This window comes from Perca flavescens, chromosome 18 (genome assembly GCF_004354835.1).
Source record: "Perca flavescens isolate YP-PL-M2 chromosome 18, PFLA_1.0, whole genome shotgun sequence".
NCBI classification, from domain to species: Eukaryota; Metazoa; Chordata; class Actinopteri; order Perciformes; family Percidae; genus Perca; species Perca flavescens.
The window spans coordinates 9,984,212-9,999,201 of NC_041348.1; the positions used below are offsets into that span (position 1 = coordinate 9,984,212).

A 14,990-nucleotide genomic window follows, 5' to 3' on the forward strand; every position below is an offset into this window, starting at 1 on the left:
TCTCTCAATATTGAAGTGTTATGTCATCTTTTTTGGCCGTGTTCCCACTCTTGTCAGTAAATGTATTTCCCAATATATTGACTCTGGATTTTCTCTTTCCTATGAAAATATGTTGTTTCGCTATTATTTCTCACTCTGTTATCAAAGTGAATGAACACTATCAATTTGACGTCATTACTCGCAAAATCTCACATTTATAAATCTAGATTTTCCAAACGTAAACCACCCTTTTTTAATTTTTGGAAATGAAATCAAATTTACGTTAATCCTATATTCTAAAAACTATTAAAACTGAATCTATGTATCCTATCCTGTATGCTATTTTTATGAACTGATGATATCTGTCTATGTACTAATCACTTTTTTCTTTATTTTTTTATGTTTATCATGTTATTTGTCATGATTAAAATACCAAAGACAGTTTAGAATGGTAATACATCCATGAGACTGAGAGTGCTGCAGTCGTCCTATGGGGGGCAGCAGAAACGCTAAAGTGCATGTAAACCACCTTCCAGATGTAAGCCATAGTGATGATCATGCACAATTTATCTGGAGGGTGGCGGTAGTGCGCTAAGTTAGTCCGCATCCGCCGTTAAACAAGCAACTGAAGAAGAAGAAGAAGAAGAAGAACCACCTTCCACTTTGTTTTAGAAGCAGAAGAAGAAGAGGAAGAAGGAGAACGAAGCGCATCATCCATCTTCGGGGAAAGCAACAGCTATCTAACGAGAGACCAGAGAAGAACAAACATCGGCCATCATGGGAGCCGTGCTGGGATTGTGCTCCATGGCGAGCTGGGTAAGTGACACACGTCTTGTTATCAGTGGATATGCTATTATCTCTGCCATTAGCTAGCTGCTTCGACTTCACAGAGCGCTGTCGGTCGTGACTGCGCAATAACAAGCACGGCAGGCCGCTGAATAATTCACTGCGGCGGACGTTGATAAACGCGATGTAACGGTAGCTCGTTAGCATTCACTTAACGTTACTGTTCGTCCACAATGCTGCCGATACAAAGGTTCTAGCTAGTTCATAACGTGGGTGGGTTATTGGCTCCTGTAGTTACGGAGGCTAACCGTAGGGCTACATGGCGTCTGCCTTTTTGTTTGGAAACCAGCTAGCTAGCTAACGTCCGTTAACGTCAACCAGCCAGCTAACGTTAACCTTAACCCTAACGTTAAATTAGGGTCGTTAAATAATGTCGAACCGTCTGTTGTTGCTAAATGAAACGCGTGCATTGGTGTATAGTCGTCGTGTCGACGTGTATTTGGTGGTTCGCCGTTTGTGAAAATTGTAAACACGCAGCTGTCGATGATGTCAACAGAGCAAGGTGGACGTTAACGCCAGCTGTTGCAACACTGCAGCATGTAAACAGGTCGGGTATCCGCTGCAGTCAGCAGCACGAGGATCTATTGCGACATGCGGAGGCAACTTACACCGGGCCTAGCTGTGTGTCTTTGTGGTAATTGGAGTAAAAGGAATACATCCTAATGCTGATTTGTGTGCAGATCCCATGCCTGTGCGGCAGCGCCCCCTGCCTGCTGTGTCGATGCTGCCCCAGCGGAAACAACTCGACTGTAACTCGCCTCATCTACGCCTTCTTCCTGCTGCTGGGAGTGGGTGTTGCCTGTATTATGTTGATGCCCGGCATGGAGGGGCAGCTTAAGAAGGTACGTGTGGTTCCTCAAATAAAAAATAAAAAACCCAACTGTGGGTTGTTAAAATAAAACATTGGTCTTTGGTTAAAGTGATCATATTATGCTCATTTTCAGGTTCAGAATTGTATTTTGAGGTTGTACCAGAATAGGTTTACATGGTTTAATTTTCAAAAAACACCATATTTTTGTTGTACTGCACATTGCCGCAGCTCCTCTTTTCACCCTGTGTGTTGAGCTCTCTGTTTTAGCTACAGAGTGAGGCATCGCACTTCTGTTCCATCTTTGTTGGGAGTTGCCCATGCACAGTAGCTAGGTAAGGACTACTAGCCAGTCAGGAGCAGAGTATGAGGGCGTACCCTGACTGTACCTAGGTAAGGACTACTAGCCAGTCAGAAGCAGAATATGAGGGTGTGCCCTGACCATACCTAGGTAAGGACCAGTGTTGGTTATCTTACTTTAAAAAAGTAATTAGTTACAGTTACAAATTACTTCTCCCAAAAAGTAATTGAGTTAGTAACTCAGTTACCACATTGTAAAAGTAATTAGTTACTCAGCAAAGTAACTGTGACGTTATTTTTTATGTTCTATAACGCTATTACGTTTGTTGAGGCAGACGTGGATAAAGTCATTTTTTCCTGGGCATAGCGTGCATGATACATAAACATTCTTGCCTTTAATTTCAATGAGCGAGAAGTAGAGCCGGTACTTCCAGTTCGAGAACGCTACCTTTGGATTTCCCTGGCTCGTCGCCATTGTCGCTGACTTGTGTTTAGTGGTAGCAAAGAATTTTTTAATAGCGTGCAGTGAGACAGCGTGAGCAGGGCATCCGCATTTGCAACGGTGTCATCATCCCCCCCCCTCCATGCTCTCTCCAGGCAGCTGGTGTGTAGCCAAAGCCTGACACCTTCACCTCGCGCTTCATTCAACCAAATTGTAGTAACGCGCCACTTTACATTCTCAGTAACGATAACGGCGTTGCAACGATGGGAAAAGTAATTAATTAGATTACTTTGTTACTGAAAAAATAACGCCGTTAGTAACGCCGTTATACTTAAACGCCGTTACTCCCAACACTGGTAAGGACCACTAGCCAGTCAGGAGCAGAGTATGAGGGCGTGCCCTGACAGTACCTAGGTAAGGACTACTAGCCACTCAGAAGCAGAGTTTGAGGGTGTACCCTGACAGTAGCTAGTTAAGGACTACTAGCCAGTCAGAAGCAGAGCATGAGGGCGTGCCACACTAGCAGCTTGGCGAGCATTATTACAAAGTGAACCACGTTTGTCTCTGAAGTAAAGGCTGGACTACAATAGACCAGTTTGTGAACAGTGTTTACTGTTGGAGATGATAAGTGCGTTTGGGGTGGACTTTGGGCTTTTTCACTTTGTAAACCTATAACATGCACAAAAAAAGAATATATAACACAATAAAGGAAAGGGAAAAAGCCAAAAAGCATAATATGAGCACTTTAATGTATTTTAACAGCGACTAACCGACCATTTATTCATTGAAATCCGTAGTACATTACAATGGAGACGATATCCAGTTGATTTTATTTGTGTATTAACTTGAACTGGCTCCACAGTAAAACAAAGACTAAGCTGACTCATACAACGATAAATCACAGCTGCTTCTGGTGGTATTTGGTCAAGAGCCACCTCAGTGATTTCTAAACAAAATGTACAATCGCTTGTTGCACATTTAATGAACCTCCATAGTGTTTATTGATATTTATTTTAGTTTGCACAATCGTATACCATTTCCTTATACCAATTATCAATTTACTATTGACGGTCCGATTAAAAGATTTTTTTTGTGAGTTTGAGTCGACCTGGACGCCCCTGATTAAGCTCAACTTTATGCAAATGAGGAGCTGGCAAGTCGACGCCCTGTGTCTCGAAAGTTGCCGAAACGCTACCGGAATGCATTGCCCAACTGCTTACGTAGACAACGAATGGGAAGCGTGGAAATGCCGCTCGCCAATGGACACGTAGCACGAGACTTGTGATTGAATCTCCACAGTCGGAGTGCTGTTGTAGCTACAGTGTAGTTTGGTAGTTGTGGTGGCATTATGTATAAAAACAATTGATGTGTGAGGCGGTGCAGATGTTTTATCCGTATATTTTAAAAATGAAGTTGAATGTTTCACGGTGCATTCCAGACTCATCGATAAGACACTGCCTCTCGCTTTGGGTTTTAGTGACGCCAAGGATTGAACTCTTTTCTTTGGTCTTTCTGTCTGATCCTGAAGGCCTGGAGAAGACTTCCTAAAAGGGAACAGGTTTTAAAGGCTGAGCAGCTCTCTTTAGTGTGTGTTGGACACACTGATCTAATTTGTGTGTGTGTGTGTGTGTGTGTGTGTGTGTGTGTGTGTGTGTGTGTGTGTGTGTGTGTGTGTGTGTGTGTGTGTGTGTGTGTGTGTGTGTGTGTGTGTGTGTGTGTGTGTGTGTGTGTGTGTGTGTGTGTGTGTGTGTGTGTGTGTGTGTGTGTGTGTGTGTGTGTGTGTGTGTGTGTGTGTGTGTGTGTGTGTGTGTGCTGTAGATTCCAGGTTTCTGTGAAGGTGGGATGGGCTCGTCTATTCCTGGTGTGGAGGGTCACGTGAACTGCGACGTTCTGGTTGGCTACAAGGCTGTGTACCGCGTTTGCTTCGGCATGGCCATGTTCTTCCTGCTCTTCTCTCTGCTCATGATCAAAGTCAAGAGCAGCCAGGACCCCCGAGCTGCGCTGCACAACGGGTGAGTCGGCATCCGTCGATCCATTAACTGACTCAGACGTTACTGTTCTTATCACCTGCATTATAGAGGCCGATGAAATGTAGCAAAGAGATCATGTTTGGCATTTTTGCCTGCCTTGAATGATTAATCCATATTAAAAATTGTTAGCAATTAGTTGAATCTGTGCAAGAATTGAGTTCTGCAGTTTTTTGCCAACAGCTGATACAGGACTCTCTCTCTCTCTCTCTCTCTCTCTCTCTCTCTCTCTCAGGTTTTGGTTCTTTAAGTTTGCTGCAGCTGCTGCCATAACAATTGGATCATTTTTCATCACAGAAGGTCCCTTCACTACTGGTAACTGTCCATCATTGTCTTTTTCCTCTCAAATGAAATGCAACGTAGTGGGTAAAGACCGAATATGGGCCCGTTTTTTTGGCATATCTGTTGCAAATATCGGCTATCGGTCTCATTAACTACTAATAACTGGCATCGGCCTTTAAAAACCAGTATCTGTCGATTCCTGCAATGAGTGTTTGTGCCTCTGTGACAGTAGATCAAGACTATGGTTACCAGGGATTAACCTGCATATGACATCACAACTGATTTTAAAATGAACGTGTTGAAGAAAATGTTTTTATTCATGGCCAAACCCATGTATCTCTAAAATGTCATGAACAAAACAAAAATAGAGCCTTGGGTTCTGATACATTGAATATTGACCTTTTTAAAAGGAGGCTTATTTTAAAGAAACATTTAGTCTGTTAGTTTGGAGATAAAGTACAATGGTCTTTACTGGACATTATGTTTTTTTGTATTCCTGTCCTGGCAACCAAGAGTAAGCTTTTTGTGGCCCAGAACAGGTTTGGAATCAAATTGAGATTGCAGCTGTATTAGAATCTGCAGATGCAGTGACGGTGTCTCTTCCACAGTGTGGTTCTACGTCGGCATGGCTGGAGCCTTCTGCTTCATCCTCATCCAGCTGGTTCTCCTCATTGACTTTGCTCATTCCTGGAATGAGTCCTGGGTGGAGAAGATGGAGGAGGGCAACTCTCGCTGCTGGTACGCAGGTATGGTGGCGGTTTTGCTATGAGGCTAAACGTATGGATTAAAAACTTGATCAATAAACAACCTTAAAAAAAAAGGCTTAGTGTTAATTACAGCTGGCTCATTTATGTGACAGTGATAGATATAAACTGCTCATGGAAACAACAAAGGGCCTAAAGTAGAAAATGGAAATCAGCAAAATGAGTCTGTATTTCTTAAAGGTTCCATATTATAAAAAGTGAGCTTTTCATGTCTTTTATTTTTTATTTATTTTTTTCAATTATTTTAATTACATTTTTTTTATTATTATAAAGTAGGTCGAGGTGTTAATATAAAAACTGTGAAAAAGGATTGGGTACCGAAAACCCGGTGCTTATATGGCACCTAAATGACCGGTATCTACTTGACCAAATAGCAATCTTTCGGTGCCTCTTAAATGCCTGCACTGCCCTCTGATGCTCCAAAACGGACATTAGAGGCAACAGAAACATTGCTGCATGTGACGCTAGATAACATTTAATACACACTGGACAGCAGGTATTGATAGCCTACCGCTAGCTAGTAGCTGGATCAAACACGGTTAAAATGATGACCACTAACGTTAAACGGTGTAAAGTGTGATTTACTGGTAATATGTTCTTATTACATTATTAATAAATCATTTCATTTTGACCAAATGGCCCTAGCAATAAACAAGTTGTTCTTTATCATCGTTTTGTGCCCTTTTTTATTTTTTTATTTATTTTATATATAACCGATATAAAGTATCGGTTTAGGCACCGGTACCATTTTAAAAGTATTTCTAAAGCACGAGTATCAGGAAAAAAAACAATACCCAACCCTTCTGTGAAAGTATCAAAGCGCTCAATTCATAGAGAAATGCACACAGCCCATATTTAGAAACTGTGCCTTTTAAATGAGCAGTCAGAACTTTCTACATTTGTGATGTCACAATTATTCTACATATAGGTAGAAGGTGCCGCTACAGTGCCGTTACAGTCATTCCCCGGCTGCAATGACGGGGCAGAGACTCAAAGAGCGCGGATGTGGAAAACCTGGAAACGTGGCTTTTTTTTTTTTTTTTTTTTTTTTTTTCATTAGACTGGGCTTTTTGTTCGGGAGGGGGGGCTTGAATAGACAGACGCTAAAACGGAGCATTTCAGACAGGGGGTGAATACAGGTGTAGTCAGACAGGATGAGAAATGTCTTTTGAACACTAAAGCATGTAAACATTTTCTAGTAGAAACACAAAATACATGTATGAATCTGAAAATGGATGTAATATGGGACCTTTAAGACATTTATTGTTGTGAGGGAAAATGTTTCCATTTAAGCCCATGATTAAAAAAGAATAAAGACGGTGATCTGATCAGATTGTGTCGTAGCTCCCATGTAAAGAGCTTCCTGTTTGATCACGTTGACCTGTTATTTTGTGCGTTCACAGCTCTGCTGTCGGTCACCACAATCAACTACGTGTTGTCTCTGTTGTCTCTGGTCATGTTCTACGTCTACTACACCCACTCTGACGGCTGCACCGAAAACAAGGTGTTCATCAGCATCAACATGCTCCTCTGCGTCGCCGCCTCGGTCCTGTCCATCCTGCCTCAGATCCAGGTTCGCACCGCCTCTCTTCTACGTTCATGTCTGTGACCGAAGAAGGAAAAATAAGATTTCTCATGCTTTTACCCAGAGGATTTTCAGTTCTTGCATGTTTATGGTCTGTACTCAACACAACCCCAAGACACTTTTACATGTTCACTTTTGGTAACACTTTACTTGAAGGTATCTACATAAGAGTGACATGACACTGTCATGAACACATGACACAGTTATGACACATGAACCCTAACTCTAACCCTAACCATAACTTGTCAAAAACAATGGCCCTTACTAAAAGAAGCCTTATGTCATAAAAGTTTGACTTGTTTGTGACCCGTTCATGACAGTGTCATGACACTCTTATGTAGATACCTTCAAGTAAAGTGTAACCTCACTTTTTATATCTCTGGAAAGATCAGAGGCTGTAGAGTGGTACTTTTTTTTGTGGTCCAGTTGTAGGTAGGGATGCAACGATTATAGATTTTGTTGGTACGATTAAAGTCTGAAGAATAATCGCGGTTTGCACGATTATTTTGCATTCGTTAATTTCACTACTAATGTATGAAATCACATCTACACTCGAGATTTGAATGTGTTATTTATTGCTGCCTATTGAAACCCAAATAACAGTTAACAGTTTTGAAAATAACATGATCAGTCATCAACCAACATCTGAAAAGATTAGAGGGGAATCAGTCACACCACAGACAAAGACAGAGATGCGTAGCATGCTGCCAAGGAATACATAAATGTGATGGAGAGATCTCTTTGCAGCTCTAAGCGGTAACGTCAGTGACATGATTGAGCAGTTGCAGCGTTTTGACTCGTACGAACATAACGCTATCGTCCGCTTGCTCGCTGTAAAAGCAGACGTCGGCTTCTGACTTGTTAGCTGTTAACTGTAACGTTACCGTTAACATTAAACAGGCTAACGTTGGCTAACTGGTAACGTTACTGTTAACATTAAACAGGCTAACGTTAGCTAACTGGTAACGTTAACAAGCTAACAAACGGCTGTGTTTGTTAGCTTGTTAACAAAGTTGCTAGCAAAGTCGCTAACAAGCTTACCAACTTTGGCTGGATTCCCTGTTGCAGCTGTTTTGAGGTCAGGGCCTGGCTCTAATCTGTGTTTTCCCGGTGTTTGCTAACTTTATGTAACGTAAACGTTACGTAGCAGTAAGTTATCCCACCACGGCGACCCGTTGAACATCACTCGATACTCGCCGTCATTTCATGTGTGTAGCGTTGATGTTGTCAAGGAGGTTTAATAAGAACTGCACACATTGCTACACATAGCGAGCAGTCAGTTAACACTCGGGTGTAGCGGAGCTTTTACGAATAATTAACCCTGACATTTTAAAGAGTTAATAGTGAAATCGGTTACCCGCTGCATCCCTAGTTGTACGGCTGGGTATCCTTAAAACATATTCGATACCGGTACTTATACCGTGACTTCGATACCAGTTCCTAAACTTTTTTTCGATACCAATTTTATAAAACAAAAAGAAATTACAACAGCACAATTCTTTTTATTTATTTTTCCTACTACGTGGGGAGCATGCCATCGCTAAGATTTTTTTTTTTTTTCACAGAAAATTAAGCCCTATGTTCCCACATTTCCTTTTTCATAAATTTGTGTCAGATTTTATCCCCCTAACCCTAAAAAAAATGTTGTAGGAGGATAGGGCTTAAATTGAAGGGAAATGTAGGAACACAAGACCTAATTTTGAAAATGTCCTAGAAATGTGGGACCATAGGGCTGACCCCACTACTGAGCCCCGTCTCTGTGTGTAACGTAGAGTTTTCCCTGCGTGTCTCTACAATGTGTAACGTTAGCCAGCCTTTATTAAATCTTGGTAGAATCATGCTCATTGGCTCACGGACGCTGATCAGATTTACTCTTTAGTTATTGAAATTTGGTATTGAATGACGAGGCATTTTTTTCAATACTTTAAAAGCATTTCGGTCAATGGCTAAAAAGTATTGAAGTAGGTACGCAGCCCTAAACAGCTGGCAATGTGATGCTTGTGTATATATTGTTTTATAATAAATAAATTATGTGCAGTATTGCAGTAGCAAGACTGACAGAAAACAAACACATGATGGTGATAACCGCATGTAGAATGAATCCCAGAGAGGTGAAAGACATGGATGAAAAAGAGAGTCACTAACATAATCATTTTAGACCGTGTTGATATACAGACTGCTGTTAGCAGGAGTTTTTGCTTTTTGGTTGTCAGAGTCGGCCTTTGGATTGATTTGATTGATTATTATTATTTTATTTTTTCCTGCTAATCCCTGCTGTTCTCTGTGTGAAGGAGTCCCAGCCCAGGTCTGGCCTGCTGCAGTCCTCCCTGGTTACCCTGTACACCATGTACTTGACCTGGTCGGCCATGACCAATGAGCCTGGTAGGATAGCATCCATCCTAGAGCTTTTATACACTACATCAGCGTATTGTAACTACCTGTGCAGCTTCACCTGGCTCTGTTACTGGGAGCTCGGGGAGAGAATCGGGTTCCTCTCATCCCCAAACTGTGTTTCTCTTACAGTATATATGTTTCTCTTTTTAAAAAGCCGTATCACTTCAAAAGGCTGACCATAAGCAGCAGCTGACTGAATAAGTGTGAAATATTATTCCTATTACTTCTAGTCATACTAGTCTAGTTCCACTATCTTAATTGTAATTATAACCGCACCTGTTCATCATTCCAACTGCTATAATAATAATATATTTTTTTTCAGTATCTATATCAGTGGCCGTGCCCAAACCGGCAGTGACGGACGCCGCTCACTAAGAACCCGGGTCTCTCCGAGGGTTTCTGCCCTAAAAAGGGAGTTTTTCCTCGCCACGGTTGCACCAAATGCTTGCTCGTGGGAAATAGTTGGGTCTTTGTAAATCATAGTGTGGTCTAGGCCTACTCCATCTGTAAAGTGTCTCGAGATAAAGCGTTATGATTTGATACTATTGATAAAATTGAATTGAATAAGCTGGTTACCAGTTCTCAAAACTGGTAGAAACACTGGCCACGCTCATTCAAAATAGGATCCAAGTAACGGAAGAGCACACGGCAGCTGATGATGACACATCATGATGACATATTAACTGTTATGATGCTCATAAGCACCCATTTCTCTCTGAGCCCCTGTGACAGGTAGCAGATAAATAAAAAGCTGTGACATACTGTAGCATGAATTGAAAATCTTCTCTCGTTCCAGACAGGAAATGTAACCCGAGCCTTCTGGGTATCATCGGGCTGAACAGCACCAGTCCTGCAGGTCAGGACCATGTGGTTCAGTGGTGGGATGCCCAGGGGATTGTGGGATTGATCCTCTTCCTCATGTGTGTCCTCTACTCCAGGTGAGGAAGTCCTTCATTTTTGTTTTGTTTTCGGTTGATATACAGTACGTCTGTCCTCCTCGTACTGTTGTTTGAGAAGACGGCTGACTCCGCCGCTGTTCTCTCTTCTCCTGTGCCTGTCCGTCAGCATTCGTAATTCGTCCAACGCCCAGGTGAACAAGCTGACTCTGACCAGCGACGAGTCGGCTCTGATCGAGGACGGGCCCCAGAGCGACAGCTTCGAGGAGGGTGGCGGCGCCAGCCGAGCTGTGGACAACGAGAAGGACGGCGTCACCTACTCGTACTCTTTCTTCCACTTCATGCTGTTCCTGGCATCGCTCTACATCATGATGACGCTCACCAACTGGTACAGGTAGGCTGCACAGGAATGGCTCTTTCACAGCACCTACCAGGGTTGGCTGATCAGGGTTCAACCTTCATTTTTGGAAATTCAAACCAAGCCAGTTCAGGCAGCTCTGGCTGGAAACCTTGGAAACGTTTATCTATCCTGCTTCCGTTCACAATTTTGCGGGAACCAATGACCAACATCGCATCATGACTTTTCGTAAATATACATGCCACTTTCATAAAGCCAAATGGCGTGTTATTGTACGCATTTTTGCCACGTTGCGTGTTATCGCGAGAACGCGGCGTACTATCGCGAGAACAACGCCACACGCCTGTTGTTTAAAAAAAAAAAAAAAAAAAAAAAAGTGGTTGGGTTTAGGAAAAGAACACAGGGAAAGGCTTTAGTAACAAAACAGTGACAAAAAAACGGAAAATAACGACAAAAACACACTTAGGAAAACAATAAATGGTTGGGTTTAGGAAAGAAACATTGGGTAAGAAAAAACGGCTGAACAATCGCCACGCGGGACGCGAACCCGGCTCTCCCGGGTGAAAGTCGCTACGGCGGAAATTGACTCGCAATGTAGGTCAACGACGGCCGATTTGCGTTGATATACACGCAAACCCGTGATTTTGCGTCTTGATAACACGCAAAAAGAGCATACAAATTGGTGTGTCATACATACGCCAATTCATGAAATCAGTCTGCCAATGACATACGCGTACACATACGAGATCCCAAAATGGCTGAGCGCTGTTCCTGGGGGCCTGATCCATCTTTAAAAGAGAAACTTTTTCTCTGAACACTTACTAAAAATGTGTAGTGGCTTTTCTGCCGTCCTGCGGTGTAAAGGCCCTGACACAAAAACCCCAATAATCGGCCGTTGGACAGTCCGGCGAGGTCAGTGACCCGAGAGGTCGCCCGTCGGAGGGGCCGTCGGCCTTCATTTTGGCCGACCTGACTTGCTGGGTCAGAGGGCGGACAGTCGGACTCAATGACCAATCTGATTGGTGGAGTTCTAGCCCTTGACTAGCGAACCAGTGTACTTATGTTACAAAAATCTTTTAAACTGACCTTTTGTCGATCCGAAATGAAGACGGATTTGGCAACTGCACGGCCTATTTCTCGCTAGAAATGTTTTCAGAAACACGTTTCGGTGAACTATTTTAGTACAACATGAGATCGTATTCTGAACGAGCCGCCGTTATGCTCCATTGTAAAATCCGGGAGCAGTCAGACCCACGTGACGCGTTCGTCCAATCATCCGACTGATCAGTCCAACTGGCTTTCCTCCTGGATGTCGGGTTGGCGTGTCAGTGGTTCCCAAACTTTTTTTCACGTGACCCCTAAACTGACACTAATTAGACCACGACTGTCCCCCGTTTGAATAGACTTCCTCCCAGGGTCCCCTATCTGATATTATTGTTGCTTTTTAGATGTTTTATTAAATTACATTATGTGTATAAAACAACAAACAAATATAGTCATACATGCTGTCATTGTGTTACTTATGAATGGAATTATATTGGCAATGTTATTTTAAAAATGTTGACAGTAACAGGATCTGCTTTGCTCAGGCATGGTTGTTCATTTCTGTGAGGGCCCATGATTGTTGGTATGTGGGCTGCTTGCGTGTAGGTGAACTTGTGTTCATATTCTCCAGAGTACTGTATTTGATCTTTTTAGTTTGAAACCTAGACTGATCTCAGAAGAAGTGTAAACCTGTTCCTCTTCGTTGTTGGTTCTCTCCGCAGCCCCGACTCCAACTACGAAGCCATGACCAGCAAGTGGCCCTCGGTGTGGGTCAAGATCTCCTCCAGCTGGATCTGCATCGCCCTCTACGTGTGGACGCTGGTGGCTCCGCTGGTCCTGGTCAACCGGGACTTTGACTGAATCCCTGCCGTCCCACCGCTCGCACGCACACACCCGTGCTCCGCTTTCACCTGTGTTTTTTGTTTTTGTTTCAACGAAGTCAGTAGAACAGTAGGTAGCTAACCCTGCGTCGGTTCCAGCGGGACGGGGGCTGTGCTCACACTGGCTCTTTCGGGTCTCTCTCTCTCTATCGTGTTCTTGGTGGCTGTGGCTCGTCTCTGTAGTCCGCCGCGGCTTCTTCACCGCGAGGCCGATGAGCGGAGAGTCCCGTCCTAGCTCTGACTGCAGCCCTGGCTCCTCTGGTGTCGTGTCATTGTGAACCCTGAGCAGCCTGTTGTTGTGGTTGTCCCCCACCCACCCCCCACATGCTGTTAGCCATTGTAAATGTATCCTGTGAGTTCCTAGTGGTCTTTTTTTAAGGGCGCTTTCACACCTACAGTTTGGTAGACTCGCGATTCGGGAACTGAAGTTGCAACATTGTTGCGGACCAAACAAGGCCGGTATGAAAGCGCCCTTAGTTTACTTTCTATAAAGACAGAGCTGCATGCTTTCCCCTTTTTTTAAAACCTGATGTGACATTAACAGTAGCTGTATCTGCTGTATGTATCAGCTTTTTTATTAACGGTGGCTCCGACGGGTGTGCTGACTGCAGTATTACATTACATTACATGTGGGAATGCTGTTACGTAGAAACGAACTGCTTAGATTGTGCTGATGTTGTTTTTATAAGCAGGACTCCAGCTGTGGCGCGGAGACGAGAGCGGCTCATTGCAGTCCACTTAAGCGTACCATCACCAGGCATGAGCAGTGCTGTGTAGCGGTGTGTGTGTGTGTGTGTGTGGTATTCTAGTCATCACGTGTTAAAGCTCTACCAGCTGTGTGTCCTCTGCAGCTTGCACTTACACAACAAAGGCATTCCTGTTTTTGTTGTCTCTTGAATTGAATTGTTTTGACTTTAAATGTACAATTTTGAAAGACTTGTAGATAAGTTATTTGCTAGTGTTTAGCATGTACTGTAGTTCCTCACACATACATTGGTAAGATTGTCTCACCCGTGCTTTTATCCTAACATGATTGTTTTTTTTTTCTCCTCTTGACATGTAAAAGTATATCGTAACTCGTTTAATAAAAGTGATTTGAAAAGAAACCAGGTGTGTTTTTGGTCCTCGCCTCTGTGGTTCTGGGCCGTACGCTGTTATCTGTGAGGCCTGCAGCCCAGCGACTGTTGGTCTGATTGGTTGAAGGACTATCCAATGGCATTTGAGCAGTGTCCGTTGGTGACGCCCCTTTGGAAATGATCCGTCAATAACCTTTCCCAGACCTTTCTCAGTTGTAACTGTTGTAACTGAGAAGGGTCTGGTGTCAACCAGGCTACAAATAAGGACCATTTCTTTATCAAAAAGTAGTTCTAATGAAAAATCTACACAGTGTCCTTTGGATTGTTGTCATTGTTTATGCCTAATATATTTCATGATGGCAGCAGGAGGTGTGTTCTATAATGCACTGCATCAAAAATAGAAGAATAAATGTCCTTAAAGAGCTAACCATTTCAACATTTGAATGGTTTCTGTAACTGAAAATATACAGAAGTAGCAGATGAAATTTACAGAAGAATAATAAACCATCTGTTACCCTTGGGGACTTTTATTTTGTCTTGGTAACCATCTGGGAGAATTCTTAAAAATCAATTTACCTCTACATTCTTTGGACTTTTATTTTGAAAATACAGCCTACTCTACAGTAATGGTGCGTTCTTTTTGTCACATCCATGTCGGAAAAACGAATAACTGCGGGTTGTTGCGTTCTTTTTGTCACACAATACTACGAGTCGGAGAAAAGATGGATTTTTGTAACATTTAGGATTCTATTCACCCAGTTATTGACATATTACACAAATATATTTCACACGACCAGGGTGTGTCCCGCCTGTCACGATTCCTAAACCCAACCGTCGCTTTCTTCTTTTCCTAAACCCAACCGTCGCTTTCTTCTTTTCCTAAACCCAACTGTCCCGTTCTTTTCCTAAACCCAACTGTCCCGTTCTTTTCCTAAACCCAACCGTCCCGTTCTTCTTTTCCTAAACCCAACTGCCCCATTCTTCCCGTGTCATGTAAGCTCACCCACGACCTTTCCCTTAAAGCGCCCATATTATGCTCATTTTCAGGTTCATAATTGTATTTTCAGGTTGTACCAGAATAGGTTTACATGGTTTAATTTTCAAAAAACACATTTTTGTTGTACTGCACTGCTCTCTCTCACTGCTGCAGCTCCTCTTTTCACCTGGTTTCTGTTTTAGCTACAGAGGGAGACGTCTTTTCTTCTTCTGTACTATCTTTGATTGCACTCGCACATGCGCAGTAACTCAGATGTAGAGCATGTCAGCTAGCTAGCTCCATAGACAGTAAAAGGAAGGCTGTTTCTCCAA

The 14,990-nt window shown here is 42.9% G+C and overlaps 1 protein-coding gene across 1 annotated transcript; it reads left to right on the forward strand.

The window, feature by feature from the left end:
• The first annotated feature begins 573 nt into the window (after positions 1-573).
• Positions 574-13,712, forward strand: LOC114573455 (serine incorporator 1). Its single transcript, XM_028605672.1, has 10 exons — positions 574-795; positions 1,506-1,667; positions 4,194-4,387; positions 4,638-4,717; positions 5,293-5,430; positions 6,852-7,021; positions 9,325-9,415; positions 10,224-10,365; positions 10,493-10,717; positions 12,448-13,712. The coding sequence occupies exons 1-10, from the start codon at positions 757-759 to the stop codon at positions 12,584-12,586; spliced, it is 1,380 nt and encodes a 459-aa protein (XP_028461473.1). The 5' UTR covers positions 574-756; the 3' UTR covers positions 12,587-13,712.
• Positions 13,713-14,990: the final 1,278 nt, after the last annotated feature.